Genomic DNA, 17,850 nt, shown 5'->3' with positions numbered 1-17,850 from the left:
AGCCCGGTGGCATAGCAGGTAAGTTCCCATATTCCACTTCAGTGGCCCAGGGTTCACCAGTTCAGATCCCAGGCACAGACCTACTCACCGTTCATTAAGCCATGCTGAGGCAGCATCCCATATAGAAGAGCTACAACTCTACAGCTATGATACACAACTGTGTACTGGGGCTTTGGGGAGAAAAAAAGAAAAAGAGGAAGATTGGCAACAGATGTTAGCACAGGGCCAATCTTCCTCAAAAGATAAATAAATAAAAAATATAAAATAAAATAATAAAGTCTCTAGTCTAGACTTTCAGTCCAAAAAAGGAAATTCTTATTTTGAGTTGAAAACAATATCTGGGAAACTGATCTACACACATACACACAAGCGCACACACACACACACAAAGACAGAGGTCTAAAATATCTTTTTGGAAATCCATGGGGCCAGGTGGGTTTTAGAATTCAGTTTTTCAGATTTTAGAAAAGAAATATAAGTGTATATACCATATGTCACAAATCACCCCCAGTCGCTGGTAACCATACAGTAACTAGGAAAATAGAGAATGTCAATGGCCTCCCTTCAGATAAGATCAGATTTTGCCAATAAAATAGTTTATGCTGAATTTAAAAGAAATATTTTGATTCAGACCTTTTTGCATTTCAAAATTGCAGATAAGGGATTGTGGACCTTTGGCAGGTAAAAGGTGGTCTCAACATCTAATACAAACTATGCTATCACCTAGACTAAAAAGAACTAGCTGATGCTTAGGTAAGAGACATTTAGAATATTTAGTATAGTCTTGAAATGGCTCTAATTACTTGCCTAGTTGAAAAGGCATAATCAATTCAAGCTGTAAGTTCCCACTAAGAGATTCAACATGAAACAACTTTCCCTTTTAACTTTATTCCAAACTGGGACAAATACTGAAAAACATTTTCCAAAACCTTAGCAGGTCAATGCCAAGCAGACAGGCAATGGGTCTCTGACTAGATGACAAAGTCAGCCAGATATAGTAGGGCTTCCAAATAGCAAAAAACCTAAGAGGATCTGCTAACTCAGGATAACTCAAAGATTTTCATCCCTGGTCTATGAATGCCTATACAAACTCGATTCTCTAAACTAACTTGTGGCCAAATCATGCTTCCGCCATAAGTTCAAAGTGAGTCTAGCATTTTTTCCTCTCTAGTGGCACACTAAACCTTTTACTTATCCCCAACAACCTCAAAACATATGCCTCGAGGACTGAGAAGCTGGATGACTGCAGTTCCCTCCTAGCAGGGATCCCTGTGGTGCCCCACCACCACTCACAACTCCTGCTGAGAGCAGCAGCCCATGGGCTCACTGTTTGGAGTTGTGTGATCATATTAAGTTCAACCTGTGTTCTCTACATTAACCACCAATGAAGTGGTGGAATAGTAATCATGAGTTGATCCTGCTCATTTTAAAGCCTCACAATAGCTTACTAGCAAAACCACCAGAAGAAAATAAACCAACAACTTTTGAGGGAGGCTGCCTCCAGAGAGACCTTCTTTGGGTAACTGGAATACTCTTTCAAATTCAGAGAACTCTCAGTTCAAATTCAGGCACTTTTCTAACACCTAAAACAGATGCCACAAAATGACATCTTGGGCCAACCTTCTCTATTTTCAATAACCAAAAACACGGTAAAGTATGATTATTTTAAAAAAAAAAGCTAATATTTTCTGTCCTGCACCTTATCTCAAATTGTTTTATTATTTTATTTGGAAGGTTGCATCCCTGAGTCACTACCCAATGCAATAAAAATTAGTAACCAATCCCTAATCTGTTTTCATTTCTGTGTGATCTTTAAATGTGATCTTTAAGTCCCCAGTCAGCTTACAGTAGCTTGGATGACTCACCAAGGTCTTTATGAGAGCACATTTTTAACCTGGAACACATGAGAGCACATTTTAAACATGGAACAAAAAACCAAAGCTCTCTCTATAAAAATATATGTTTTCTTCTCAAGTCACGGGTATGTTAAGAAATTACAGGATGATCTGGCTGGAAACAGAAAACAGAGGTTCAAACGACAGGTACATTAGTAACAAATCTCTTTGTGCTTCAGTTTATGGAATAACAATATTCTCTCTACCAAAACCATTTTCCCCCAACGTAATACTTTTCCAGAGACTTCTGCGGGAGCAAGAAAAGATCCAAGAATAGACAGAGACAGCTGAAGACTATGCTCTAGAGCTGGGCTCCTCCCTCAGGAAAGGATAGCATAGGCCTGCATCCCACTCCACCCTGGCCCCTAACCCCAAAGGTACAAAGCAAAACAGGAAGAAGACGATGCCTTAAACTAAACCCGACGCATCTTCCTAGAACTTCAGTTTAGGAATCATTACTCAACGATTAACTAAAACATATTTATATTACAACAAATAGTGTTTGTGCTAGGGAGTAGAAAGCGAAATGCACATGAATTTTTAAGACAAGATTTCTTCAGCTCACTTGCAATGTGTTGCTTCACACTACCAAGGGAGTTTATGTTCCTTCTCCTCTGCCATTAAGAAAAAAGTGGAGAAGCTCTACCCTAGACACTCTTAACACTCTCTCCAACCTGTCTCCCAGCTACTCTATCCTCTCAGGTCACATAATTTTTTTTTTTTTTATTTATTTATTTATTTATTTATTTAGACTACAACTCATTTCAGAAAGAATTTCAAGTAGCTAGAGAGAGAATATGGAGAAAATACTACATCCAAGTGGCAATGCCTAATAAGCATGGAAGAGGGTTTTCAAAACGTGTCCACATTTCTGTTCACCACCTGCACTATACAATATCTAGTCTACAAAACAACAGTATTAAGAAGAAATCAACTCCAAAAAAAAATGGTAAGGTTCTTAGGTACCTGATGACCTTTCAAAACTACTCTTCTGCCTGACTTCTTCTTAGACTTTTAACAATATATATCATTTTATGGCACTAAAAAGCAACTTTGATTAGTTGCCCTTGGGGCATTTTCCCACCTCACCACCAGCACCACAAAACATCTCATTTTATCCAACGTAAAATGAGATAATGCCCATAAATTGCTTAGCATAGTGCCTAGCATATAATAATAGTTCAATAAACACTGGCTATAACACTAGTTATAATATTACTAATAATTATTATCATTACTATTACTTAAGAGGGTGCCACAATAATAATGGCACCATTTTTGAACCTGCTGTGTGGCAGGCAATATATATAGAAAATCTTATTTGATCCTCACAAGGATTCTGAAAGTAGACATTATTATTCACTTTTCACAAAGGAGAAAACTATGCTCAGACCATTTAAATGACTTGCCTAGGGCCACTCAGCTAATAAGTCGCAAAGTACTGGTTCCAATCCAGTTGTCTGGCTCCTGAGCCCAATTCTTCCCACTACACTAAACTGCCTCTTTTATAAAAAGTCAAGAATTCAAGGGCTCTCTCACTGATAGACACTCCAATTAGCTTCTACTCTATTTCAATAAGCACAGGTCAAAGAATAACAGGAATTCCCACCAGTCACTGTACAACCCATTTAAATACAATACAAATCTGCACCAAGATTTGTCACCTTACACTCTGTTCAAATACAAATAAAAATTTGTATTTTACATTAAATAATCAACTAAAATCACTAATTTTAATATGTCTAACTCCACCATTAATGTCAATCCTTGGCCTGATAATTTATCCCCCTCTGAGTTTCTTTCCCTAAGGGTATTCATTCACTCACTTGGCTTTAATTCTAACTTATAGGCACAAAAAACAAAATCCACATCTCCTATCAAAGGAAATCGAAGTGTGGATAAAAATATATGTATGTACAAAAAGGTGTTCACTATCACATTTTTATAATAACAAAAAGCAAATTAACAAACAAAACCCTAAATGTCAAGCAGTAGGAGAGCTGATTTGACAAGTTATGCTGTAACCACCCATGTAATACCATACAACAATTTTAAACCAAGTTTATAAAGAATCTTTAAGAACATAAGAAAATGCTCATAATATTAAGTGAAATAAAAAATCAGAACATAAAATGAAACCATCACTAAGCTCTCAACTTTGCAAACATAGGACTAACAGGAAAAAAGACTAAAAGGAAATAAATCAAAACATAATTTTCTCTGGATAGTGAAATAATGGGGATTTTTTTGTTGCTTGTTGCTGCTTCTGTTCTCCAATTTCTTTTCAATGATGACTACATATTAATTTTATAGGCAGAAAAGAATTGTTTTTTGTTGTTTTTCTTATCACTAACACCTTTAACTCATCTCCCAGTACTCTTCTCTCATAAATCCCCAAATTAGCCAGAAGAGTTCCAGGTCAGGTGAAATTTAAAATGCTCAAAACAACTCAGCATCTCCCAGCACTAATGTCCTCCAATTATGCCAGAACTGCAACCTTAAGTCATTTCTCTTACCCACAGAAATCCAATCCTTGGAATTCTGTCAATCCTTTTCTTCTGGTATTTCTCCTTCCTACTTTCTATACTAATACCAAGTCCAAGCCTTCACCAGCTCATCCTTAGATTATTAGCACAATGGCCTCCTGAATAAATGAATGCTTTCCTTACTCTACTGCCTCACTGCTAACAATTTACTCCACCACAGCTCACCGTGTGCCAGGTGGAGCTTCACCTGTATTAACTCAGTTAACATTCATAACAACTCTACGAGGATAGCTATTACTATTAGTCTTATTTTACGGATTAAGACACAGGAACACAGAGAAGTTAAGTAATTTACCCTGGAAAAGCCAGTTAGTAAGTGGCAATGATTGGATCTGAACCCATGCAGTCTGGCTCCAGATAACAGTATATAAATATTAGCTCCGCCAGGAGTGCAGCAGTGGTGATCAATAAAAAACAGCTTCTCTGTCCCTGAACTGTATAGGCCCTTGCAGCAAGACAAATTCCCATTTCCGCGTCTCTTTTCAAGCTATTCCACATCTGGGAGGCCAGTTCTTCTCTTCCCTAATTCATTTTCCATATCTCCTTCAAAAGTCAAGTCTAAATTCAACATCTCTGAGTTTTTCTTAAGCCAGTTCCCTGACTCCTCAGCACACTGTTATTTTTATGAACTCAATTTAAACTACATTAATGTGCAGTTGTTGACATTTTTTATGTTACAGAAGTTTATCTACCTCACAATTTTACATTTTATCTTCCTATGCAGATAATGAAATGCCTCCACTTTTTTTGGTCTATGTCCCTCTCCATTTCTCATCTTCCCAAAAGCTACTGGAATAGCAGGCTGCACAAAGTAGGTACTAAATAAATACGATTAACTGATAAATCTGAGATAAATATGGCTCAACTATTTAACAAAGCATAAAGTCATTCATTAGTCTTTTGAACTGATATATTTAAATGTTTGTCTTCTTATTTTATTCCCAAAACACAAAAGCATTTAGATTTGTAATTTCAACATTCTCATCCAAAATATATAATCATGTGATACCCAAAAGCAGTCCTATTAAATGATTTTTTACAAAAGGTATCCCACACACTGTCCAGAAATAGCCTTTTTTTTTTTTCCAGGAGATCCTTTCTAATAGTATTACTTTACTCTCTTATGGCAAGAGTTATCCAAGACTTTGACAACACTAAATAGGCAGCAACACACCAGGCATGATAACTGTTCAAGAAAAGACAAGACCATCTGGCTTTAATAAGAGGTTATTCTAGAGGCCGACCCAGTGGTGTAGTGGTTAATTTCGCACTCTCTGCTTCGGCGGCCCAGAGTTCGCCGGTTCAGGTCCTGGGCGCAGACTTACACACTGTTCATCCAGACATGCTGAGGCATCATCCCATATAGAAGATTTAGAAAAAGTACAACTAGGATACACAACTATGCACTGGGGTTGGGAGGGGGGGAGATTATTCTAAATGGCCCCATTAAATCTAAAATGTGAAAACAACTGTGTTTATATTTAAGATTTGAGTATCTTCATCTCTATCTTCCTATTCCAAGAGAATTATTTAAAAATTCAAAGAAAAAGATATACCAAAAGATAGCCTAAAAGACAGAAAGTTGAATTTGTATTTAAAATGTTAATGGAAACAGATAAAAATAATTATTAATTATAGGTATGCCTCATTGTAAATAATAAACAAGTCTCTAAAATATTGTGATCTAATCAAATTGTTTTTCAAGTTCATTAGAAACCATAACTACTTATAGGAACACTACAGGAACTATTCTGAAAAGCATACAATACTCACAGTTATAAGCTTGTCTCTTATTTTTTGGTGTCTAAGTTTGTATCTTCATATACAGATTTTCTTTAAGTCTTTTACTACTTTTTACCTTAAATAAGCCACTTAACAGCAGACCGTATTTATTCTAAAATATAGTATTTTTCCTCACATGCCTGTTGACTCCACAGTTACTCTCATTCATCACTATGGCTTGCTGGAAGCAAATGTCTAACATGGTTCAGTTACTCAAATAACTGCACTAAATTTGAACAAGTGTGTTTTACTACAACACTATAGACATTATAAATTTCAACGCTGATAGGTACACAATATGAACCAAATCCTACTCACAACCTTAAAATAACTTAAGTGAGAAGGCCAAATCTAGTTTCCCCTCTATTTAAAATTACCATTCCTACATATACTACAGTTCAGTCAAAAAACGCACCAGTAAAATTTTGGTTTTCTCTTTCTTGATAAATTCAAATAATGCTACAGCAATTTGAAAAGCTTACACCATGTTTAATAGGGTGAGTAGGTATTTACTAATCTTACTACGGATTTCTTTTTTAATTACTTGAGAAGTAGATGCAGTTATAAAAGGGAAACACCAGGAATCCTTGTGGTGATAGAACTGTTTTTGTGTCTTGACTCTATCACTGTCAATAATCTAGCTGTGATATCGTACTACAGTTTTGCAAGATGTTGCCATTGTGGGAAACGTGGCAACGTGTACATGGGATCTCTATATTGTTTCTCACAACTGCATATGAATCCACAACTATCTCAAAACAAAAAGTTTAATAAAAAAAATTACTGAAGAGCAATTTAATGAGAATTCATTTTTCTGGCCCTATATCAATATTTTCAAAAAGCCTATATGTACATATGAAAAATTTCTCCCGCCCAAAATTAATCTGTAACTGAAGAATGAAAAACTGTACTTTCAAAAATTAAGAGCTAGAAAATAGTTCTTACAATTATTTCCAAAAATCTTGGGCAAGAAGAAATCTATAGTGTTACACAAGTCTGATTTCAATAAGGAAAAGAAAGCCTTACTTGGCAGTTAAAATAACTTTCTAGATAGAAATATCATAGACAGACAGACTCAATATTTACAGATGGTTTACAAAATAAATATACCCCACTCTCTTCCAACATCTCTTATTATTTGGATTCAAAAACTAACAAAGGAAATTTTTCAGATATCATGTAAACATTTAAACTACTAAAAATTAAACTTGATATTGCAGTTTGAGTTCTATACACTCAAATCCTGAAGTTGGAGGGATAGCGGATTTAAACCTGACTATTTCCACTTTGTCAATCCTTTCAACAAGCTTTCCTCATATACGCTGCCCTAACACAGTGCCACACCTTTAACTCCTACACACAGAAACGCCTCTCTCAAGGTCACTGTAAGAACATCTCACAGACTCTATAATACCAAGCAGACAAATTCAGTCTTATCATAATGCAAAGAAAATTAACAACTTGATAAAGAAATGGCATTATAACAGACTCCTCAAGATAAATAATAACAATAAATACACATTCATCTTTTCCAGTGACTTTTGATGAAGTGTCAGCTATCATACGAGTTATCTGTTTTGCTTTAGAAATACAAGAAAAAAATAACACCATGTACTATGGCATATATCCTATGCTTTCAGGTAAAAAAATTCTAAAAATGCTATATATTATTTCAAAAAAAGCCCACTGTGAAATTAAGTCATCCTCCAAAAGGACAAATAATCAAGAAAGAAAATTATATTGAACAATTCTAGTTTTCATGAGGCAAAAGGCTTGGGATGTTACAAATGTTAATCCAAAGACAAGAAAACTCTAATCTTTAAGTCAGCTCTTCAGAAGAGTCAGATCTTTAGCTCCTCATATGCTGCAAATAAACAGGCTTTAGGACATATTACATACCCTTCGAAATCAGGACAGATTATTCAAATATCAATAAAGCATATGAATAAAATAATATTGTATATCAATTTCTTTCAGACATTTCCATGAAGATTAGAAATGGCTAAGATACAGGAAAACTGTATCTACCAGTACACTTTGATATAAAATATCATTGAGGCCACTTTCCCTTCCTCAAAATGTAAATCCATTCACTAATTATTAAAAGTCACAGCTCTTTTTAAATTATAATTTTTTTCTGGAATTTAAAACAAACCACACATAAATATTACTATGTCCATTGAATACAGTTGTTTAAGTTCAACATTTCAATGGATAAATAACAAATCAGTTTTAAAACTAAAAATTTCCTACTCCAAAGAATCAAATACTATGATCACTTCTACCATGTGGAAAAATAGTTTTTTCCTTTGTATAAAGCAAGGTACAGAAAGAAGGACTCACAACTGCTCCAACGCCATGCCTGTAATACACACCAAGTTCACACACACTTTCTAATTTCACAGACTACATGAATTATACCTTCTTAATTTTAAAATGTGAAAAAACATAACTGCCCTTATTCTAAAATCAGAAAGTATTTCTAATAGCAAGTTTCTGAAGTTCATGTCCTTGATATCAACGAATGTCAGGTAAATATATTTTCCACAATTCAAGCTGGAACTAACAGCCTGAAACAGCAATATCACTACTCACCTAATGAAATATGCTAAGCATCTACTATGTATTAGACAAAGAAAATTTGCAAGTTCCTGAGAATGAATTATTAGTTGCAAAAATTGAGATGTAATCAAAAATAGTAGTAAAGAAAGGGAATATAGCCTTCTTCTATATTAACTAGGTAATTTTCTTCCCTCTCCCCTAAAAAAGTGACAATTTTCAAATGATTACCAATAAATAGAAGGAGGTGGGAAAAGAGTTGGGGTTTGGCTGACATTTTATGACATCCTTTTGATTAAGGACAATATTACCCTTTAGGATACTTAAAATTCAAAATGCTTTCACTTTACTTATTTGAGATGTTAAACAGCATGCTATATTTTCCCCATAAGCTGCAATTTCATCATTAAAAATGTATTTCAGTAAATTAAATTAGTGTATGATTTTTAAATAGAAACATTTTTTAAATGTAAAGTGGTATAAAGTGTTAAACTGGTTATGAAATTAACCATCTTTTTTGATTATTTGCTCTTACAATATCTCAAGAAATCAACTATCATTTTACTAGGAGAAATAAGAAGCACTGGTCAAAGAGGAATTACTGAGTTTTAGCCCAGAGATTTGACAGCTGGTTTTCTTAAGATGATGCTGTCGTGGCTTTAGTTATTTATTGTCATCTGTGAACCCTAAGGGGTAAATTTAAGTTAAACAGAAAATTATAGCTTTGTACTCTAGAATGGTCCTTGCTTCTGGAATGTTTATTTTTTAAAATCATGAGTTCACTAAGTTAGGAAAACGAAAAATATATATTTAATATATATATATGTTAACAATGGAGCAGAGTAGTTACAAATTTACAGAAAGGAAATTTAAAGATGTCAGCACTAATGTAGGAATAGGAATCTAATTTAACTTACTCTAAACATTATCCTAATATAACCTGATTATAGGACAGAATTCAGTCATCTAATAGGTGTCATTTGAAAATAAACCTATCCATTTATTTGTAACATTTATTCCATTAACATTTTAAATAACTGTCCACAAAATTAATAATCTGCTCCAGACTTCCAAGAGAACGTCCAACTTTAAAAATAAATGTCTTACTAATTATTGCTTGACTCAATTTTACTTTTCATATGTATATATTAAATAATATTCTTTTACCAGTTCTTTAGAATCCAAGGGTTTAATAATGCTAATGGGCAGAAATTTTAGCAAAATTTAGAAATACACATATTTAAATACACATTTTTAAAAAAAGACCACACATGGACCACAGAGCATTTTCTTCTGGTACTTTTCTAAATATAGAGACGTGATATAATCCCTTGTACTCAAACAAGGCAATTTTCAATTTAAAAACTCATAGAATAGAGAACAATTTTAAATCCATATTGAAATTCTTATAGAAATGTCAACAGATCATTAGGGCAACAGCCCTCATTTGGGGCATGTTTTTGTTTATAATTTTAATGGGACACTAAAGAATGGTATGAAGAAAGATATTAAGATACTTTATATTTTTCTACTAAAATGTATCACAACACCAAAATATGAATTTCTGATTTTAGACACCATCTTACCTGATCCACTGAACTGACTGCTTCCCAGTGTCGTTGGTCTGGTTTTCCCACTATTAACAGGTGGGGAAAACATCTGCAAAATAACCCAAATGTATCTGTTAATCCTGAAATTCTTCTAGACTCCTTGCAAACAAAAGTTCACCTGGAGTCATCAGTTAGTTATTATATTTCAGAGGGAAGTTAAAATAAAATTGGAGATATACATTCAGACCCAGAAAGGCAGATACATTGAATGATACTGGATTTCCTAACACTACTTGGAAATACTGGTTATGTTCTGTTCTGAAAACCCAGTCACATACATGAGAGATTCCAACATCATTAAGTTTAAATGGTAAACTTTTCTCTATGATCTTCACTTCAGAACTAACTGAAATCTCATTACATTTACATTACAATTTAATAAACACTATCAGAATCATATCCAGTGAAACTACTACATACAGTAAGGATCCATTATAACACAGTTTTATAAAGTAGGTATTGGTCCTGTCTCCCAACAGCAGTTAATAAAGGAATTCAACCCATTAGAAATAAGGGCAGTGGGTGCTTTGGTTTCAGCTGGTATTTTTAAGCCACTCAATTATTTGCCATGTTAAAAATTTTAAAAATATATATACACATACATACTCTTCATATATACATATATATCTACACACACCTAAGTATTTATGTATCTTAAAAGAGCTCAGCCCAAAAGGCTGGAAATTCTAGCCTGGCTAGAACTGACTGGCTTTCTTGTAACTGACATCTTTCAGGTACCATAAACTGGATCACATCTTGGAAAGGGAAATGCTTAGAAGTGTTGAAGAAAAAATAATTTTCTTTTTTCATATAAAGTTCAAAATCCCTCATCATCAGGGTCAGAGGGTGACTCAACCAAACTCATGATTACATTGTTCTCCTTTTAACTGGTTAAATCAAATGACCCCTCTGGCACTAAAGTTTTAAATCCGCAAGTCTAGACATTACATCAAAGTTCAGGTGTCCAACTTGGGGGAGCTGGACTCCAGCCCTGAGAACTACTGCTCAAAGCAGATGGAGTTCACGCTGCCTAGTCTCCACGTCGCTTCCCCCCACCCCTTTCTTTTTCTGTAAACCTCAGCAGAACCCCCAAGATGCCGCGGAAAGCTCTCATACCGCACTGAAGTCCAGCAGGTCGCTCAGCTCCTTGTCGGTCCCTATAGCGGCCATGCGCTGCTGCTGGGGATTCATCTTCGGCCACTTCTAGCAGGTCCTAAGGCAGAGGAAACAGGCTCAGCAAGAGACCACCGAGGCCCCAAGTGTGGGAGGAGATGGAGAGGGGGGTCGGGAGAGAGGAAGAGAGCCGGGCTGACTTTAACACTCCCCTCGTTCCCACCGCCGCGCGGGCAGGGGGCAGGAGAGCCCGGCGCCCGCGCCGGCTCCGTGAATCCACGCGTCCTTGCTCGGCGCGGCCCGGGAGCGACGCGGCGGCTCCCGCAACTCGCCGCCTCTCCCGCAAGTTTCCGAGACCGACGCGGCCCCCTCCCCCGCGCCGCCGCCTGGTGCCGTGCGCGCGGGGCCCGGCCGGGGCGGGGGTCTCGAGGGGCGGGGTGAGGGGCGATTGGGCGTCCAGCGAGCGGAGCGGCGGCGAGGGGAGATGCGAAGTGACTCACTGGCTCGGCAACAATAGAACTGACAAGTTGCAGGGAACGCGCCGCTGGCAGGGCCGCGTCTGCGGCGGCCGCCGCCGCCCGGACGTCCGCGGCGGGCCCGGAGGGTCGGAAAGCACCCTCCGCGCGTCCGAGGGGTGTTTTGAAAAAGAAAACAGAAACACCGACAACTAGTCTCGCTTGCGCCCGGCGTCCTCCTCCCCGGGCTCGGCCTCCTCCCACTTCGCTGCCGTGCCCGCGGACGGCCGGCCCCGGACCTGCCGAACAATGAGCATAGCTCGGAGGCCGAAGCAGCCCGCTCTCCCGCGCTCACCCGGAGCCCGAGCCGAGCGCCGAGGGTGGCGCGCAGGCCGAGCGCGCCGCCCGCGGGCCTGGCCGCCCGCGACTCGCCTCCGCCCCCACTCCGCTCCCCAACTTGGAGGGGACCTGGGCTCGCCTCTGTACAAAGGGGCGCGGAGTTGGGGCGCGGGCCGGGGGCGCCCCGCAGCCCCCAGCGCGGCCACGGCGTCCCCCTCCCGCTCGCCTGCCCGCAATTACCTGCCGCCCCGTCTCCGCATCCAACCACCCCGATTAAAGTTCACTTTGGCCGGGAGAGCGGGCTCGGGCTTCCCCTTGCACCGCCCGGCGGCTCGGCTCACTTTGCCCCGCGCGAGCTCTCGGATCCGGGCAGGAGAGGCGGCTCTCGGGCCTGGCCGCCCCTTCCTCCCGGGGCGGGCTGGCGGTCCCCCCGAATAGAAGTTGTGGGTCTCCTCAGGCGGACATTTTTTTCGCTGAGGCGGCCTCAGCACCGCGCTCGGCTCGGCTCCGGATCCCTCCGCGCCGGGAAGAGCCCCGGGTTAACCCCTTCGTCTCCGGCTCGCTCCCGCCGCCTGCGCCGAGGAAGTGGGGCCAGCGGAGGGGGCGGGGAGGAGCCGGCGGGAACGGGGAGGGGCCGCAGCGCGGCCGGTGGACAAAGCCTACGGTGGGGTGAGGCGGGCCGGAGTTGGGGCCGGCGAGGAGGGGCGGGAGACGCGCGCAAGCACCCCGCGAAGCAGGGCCGGGCCGCCCGCCGAGGACGCCTTGTCCGGGCCCCCGGGGTCCGGGCGGCGGGCACGGTGGCGCCTCCTCCGGCTCGTCCGGCTCCTGCCTCGGGCCCCGAAGCGGAGCGGCGGAGACGCCGCTGCGGGCGCATCTGGCCCCGCTGCCCAGGCCACCCAGCCCGAGGCCGCAGAGCCCTGAAGGCTGCCGTTTTCGAGCAAGCCACGCCGGACGCCGCGCTCGGCCGGGACCGGAGGTTCCAGCCCCTGGAGGCTGCTCAGCGCTCGGCATGGAATATGCGTGCATGGAGAAGGGAGACCTGGCCGCCTGGGTCCGCTCTTGGAGTAGGTGCGCTTGGTCAGATTCGTTGCTGACTGAAATGCAGAAGGAGCAAAACCTCCCTCAGATCACTCAAAGAAGTGTGGGCTTCAGGTTCCCAAACACTCCGCTCACTCAACCCCCCACGTCTACCATCACCTCCTCCCACCTGAATCCCATTCGCGGCCACCGAATTGCACAGCAGGACGAGTTCTTGGAAATGGATCAAGCCAGTGCCTTCATTTTACAGAGACGGCCCAGGGAGCTTCTGTCGCACAGCCACTGCCTTAGTGCAAGTTCTGAACTTGGCCTGAAGAAGCCCCAAACGGAGTAGGAAGAAGACAAAATAACTAAACCTCAATTTCTGTTAATTTGCAGATAGAAGTAAGGTTTTCTAGAATGGCAGCCAGTGTTTTGACTCTTGGGTCAGTGAGTGCATTAAAGACCAACAAGGACCAGGCAGAAGAAACACTGTGAAGAAAGAAGACACATCCAAAGTAACAAATTGAAGGAAGCAGCCAGTGCCTTGAGGACAACACAGCAAGAAGGAGCCATTGGAGCCCAGACTTGCATGGAAACAAGAAGGTAGATTCAACTGCAAATATACAGTTATTGTACTTTATTGCAACCAGAGCTGTCCAGTGGGAGGAGGCAGTTGGAGCTTGGGGGTAGGGGTTTCCATGATGTCAATGGCTATGCCCTGGACCTTATCCCAATATCAACTGCCCCTTATCTAGGTGAACACCCCCTGTTCTTAGCATCACATCTCTGCCCTGACTGCCTCCTGGAGCTTGTGGTTCCCTTATAAACAAATTAGCATAATTCCAACCTAAATAAATCAGCATAGTTCCATTCCCTGCTACGGTTATGGTTAGCAATGGGCATGACACAATTTGGGCCAATGAGAGGAGCAGTTTGCTGGGGGGTTTTGGGGAAAGTTTCTGTTTGTTTCATATTCCAGGAGAGCTTCAAAGGCAGACTCCTTCTGCACATACTGAAAAATCAAGATTGGCACAGATGTTAGCTCAGGGCGAATCTTCCTCAAGCAAAAAGAGGAAGATTGGCAACAGGTGTTAGCTCAGGGCGAATCTTCCTCAGGGGGAAAAAAATCAAGGAGCATGAAAACAACTCAAAAAATTGAAGAAATATCACCAGCATGTTGTACAGGAAAAAAACAAGTTAAGGAGCCCCTGGACTGTGGGCAGCCATATTCCAACCACAAGGTCCAGCTGGGTTAAAATAAACCACACACATAGAAAGCTTAGGAAAAAAGAGATGTGATCTCTGGTGATGTTTTTGAGCCTCTGATCAAACAGCTTCTGAACCCAGGTCTACCTTTACTGATTAAACCAACAGAATTAGAGTTTTCTGCTATTTGTAATCTAGCATGTTCTAAGTGGTAGGGACCCAATGGCCATTTTTTGAAGCAAAGACCTAAACATCAGATGGGAAGGCTGACTAGAACTTTTAAGGCCCCAGTCCAGAAGTAAAACTGAAGAGAACTCTTGGGGAAAAGAGAAGGCATGTAATTCCATCTGGAGGATTTATGCTGTTTTCAAGAGAAAAGAAGAGCCAGTTTCTTCTTGCCCTTTTCATACAACTAATTCAGAGGAAGAAATAGCTGTCTACCCAAACCCTTAGTCATAGAGGCTCCCTCACTCTTTTGAGGCACTGACTGGTGAAGTTTTTCATATCTATTATGGCCCATATTGTATTATACTTTATTTTCCTTACTAGACTGGACAAGGCTTGAGCGCTGGGACTGCTGTGCATCTGTCCATCCTATGCACCTAACATAGTGCCAAGTGGATAGTACACACTCAAAAAAGAGGGGCTGGGGGCTAGCACTGTGGCATAGTGGTCATGTTCGGCACGCTCCACTTCAGCAGCCCAGGTTCAGTTTCTGGGCAAGGACCTACACCACTCTTTGGTGGCCATGCTGTGGCAGCAACCCACGTACAAAATAGAGGAAGATTGGCACAGATGTTAGCTTAGGGACAATCTTCCTCAAGCAAAAAGAGGAAGATTGGCAACAGATGTTAGCTCAGGACGAATCTTCCTCAGCAAAAAAAAAAAAGGAAAAAGGAGGGGCTGGAATTAAATTTATCAGTCATTTGACATTATAATATAAGCTTATTTTTCATGCTATAATGCAGTCTGCATGTATCATTTTTAATAGGGGAATATTATTTCCACCAATGGATTTCTTATAATATTCCTGACATATATGGAAGACAAAATGAATATAAAAACTGGAGTTTTGTGTCACTCGTATCTCATTTGTGGGCCTTTGCTGACCTTGCTAGGTAGAGCCAGGAGGCTTTATTGAAAAGCTTAGAGAAACAACCAGTAATACAAATTCAATGACAATACTACTGTTTCTATAGTGTAAGTTAATTAATATCAATAAATCAATATTGAAATATATTTAATGAACATTTCTTACATGCAAGGCATGGTGCTAAATGCTATGAGGAGCAGAAAGTCTCAAACCCACCCTGCCCTTGAGAAGGTTATACTCTGATAGATTTTAGTTCACTCTGCATTCACCTTAGCCTACCACTAGGCAGACAACAGAAATTCTGTCAGCACAGTTTCAGGACCTGCTTTCTAAGACTCCCCCCTCCCACCCTACACTCAAAAACACACACACACACACACACACACACACAGTTTTATCAGGGAGACCTGAGTTGCCCAGAGAAACCTTTACAGTCAAAAGGAAAAGCAGCCAAAGCAATGGGCTTTGCTTCTTTGGGAGATTGACTTAACCTTGGCTTCTTGTTTAGAAGGCAAGTATTGAAAAACTCAAAGAAGGTGAAGAAGAGGAGGAGAGAGAATAGAACTAATCAAGTCAAGTGGCAAGTTGCTAACTAGATGGAGTGACTGGCCTAACATTATCCACTTAGAACCAGGGTTGATGGGTAACGGACTCCCTTGTAGCCCCCTGCTCTATAGGAGAGTAACTAAGAGTCTGTGCTTTCTTTTCCACAACTGTTCTCTTGGGACTGAAGGGAACAATTTTATGTAACCATTAGTCTAATAAGTATTACCTGCAGTTCATGGCATTCCCATCACTAATGAACTAATAGGCAAGATTTTCCACTCTGTCATAAGCCAGATTTTACTAGTCATCGACAGTCCACTCTCCTCATTCTCTTCTATCAGCCAGCAAGAATCCCTCACCTTTGTGGGATTTCCTGGTACAGATTTTGCCTTTTCTCTCTGTTCATAGATAAAAGAGTTCTTTATTCCTTGCTAGTGTCATTTATTATTTAAACCATTAAATGGCTTGTATGAAAGCTGTTTGCAGATTTGAAGAGATACGCCCTAATGGTTCATCTTATATTCAATGTCTTTTTCCCCTTTAGTATTCCTTCTCTCATAATTCATAAAAGCATACATTTACAGCAAAACCAAGACAAATTCAGAAGTCAGAAAAGGAAAAAAACTGTCAAGCACCAAAACATCAAACCTAGAGAGCCACAGATTTTAATTTTTAATAACTCAGTAGAGTTGATTAAGTAAGATGAATAATAATCTCTCATTCCATATTCCTGTGTGTATCTTGGCACAGTGCCTAGTACTTAGGGGATGCTCAATAAATATTTGTTGAAAAATGAATGGTTCTGCACTTCCAGGTAGGTGTGGCAGTTTAACACATGCTCCGAATTTTGCTCCCTCCTAAAATCACACTAAGACGTCAGTAAAGGGATTTTTAAAAATATTTCTATTATAGAAAATTTCAAACCTATAAAAATGGACAGAATAGTAGTAAGAACCTCCATGTACTCAATCACCCATCTTTAATAATTATGGACTCTTCATCTCTTTCCCTTTGCTTTTCCACCCCCCTGTTAAATTAAAGTAAGTGTATCACATCATGTCATGTCATAAAATGACTTTTTAAGAATTAAAAGCATGGGGAGCCAAAAAGGAGACAATGGCAACAAAATTTGAGAAGTGTTTTAGCTGGAAAAGTGAAAGTGATAAAAGATGGAGTAGACTAACAAAACAGAATCTTAAGGCAGCAATGAGGTAAATCAATAACCAAACCCATGTATACTGCAGTATCACCAAAAGACTCATAACTAGCCAGCTCCAGGTTCCTCTTGAAGTGAAGGGAGGAAAGGGGGAAGTACTGTAAGGAGGATTCGTTGCAAATCTGTTTAAGAGGCAATCAGATCCCCAGATTCCCTTCTCAACTCCATGCAGTTAGGCAAACCAACGCCTTTCTCCTACCTAAGCAAAATACTGCACACTTCCTCTCTGCAGATGGTGATGTGGGAGGTTTCTAGAGGGTAGGGGGATTAAGTGAACATTTGTATATTGGATGCTGAAGCCCCCAGATATCTTTACCAACTTGGCTCCCAGATTCCAATAGCCAGGCTTCCAACTTCCAAGGAAGAGATTAGAAGACCCTTCTATGTGGAGTCTGATCAACCCAAGAGGAAAGATCTGAAGACACTGACATGGAAGGTTCCCTAACAAATCACTCTACAGGGCAGCTGAC

General features: G+C 40.4%; 1 protein-coding gene across 10 annotated transcripts in view; it reads right to left on the bottom strand.

The window, feature by feature from the left end:
• Window positions 1–12,698, bottom strand: part of TCF12 (transcription factor 12) — a 362,989-nt gene extending 350,291 nt beyond the window's left edge. For 9 of the 10 annotated variants that reach the window (XM_058541657.1, XM_058541661.1, XM_058541660.1 and 6 more), the window contains exons 1-3: window positions 12,540–12,626; window positions 11,509–11,605; window positions 10,369–10,441 (exon numbers count right to left, since the gene is read on the bottom strand). In XM_058541657.1, the coding sequence (XP_058397640.1) occupies window positions 10,369–10,441; window positions 11,509–11,583 (148 nt within the window). In that variant the 5' untranslated portion in view covers window positions 11,584–11,605; window positions 12,540–12,626. The other variant, XM_058541659.1, reaches the window with a different exon arrangement.
• Window positions 12,699–17,850: the final 5,152 nt, after the last annotated feature.

The sequence above is a fragment of the Diceros bicornis genome, chromosome 5 (assembly GCF_020826845.1).
Source record: "Diceros bicornis minor isolate mBicDic1 chromosome 5, mDicBic1.mat.cur, whole genome shotgun sequence".
NCBI classification, from domain to species: Eukaryota; Metazoa; Chordata; class Mammalia; order Perissodactyla; family Rhinocerotidae; genus Diceros; species Diceros bicornis.
Note: the sequence above shows the minus strand (reverse complement) of the source record. Positions and strands in the feature narration are given on the sequence as shown.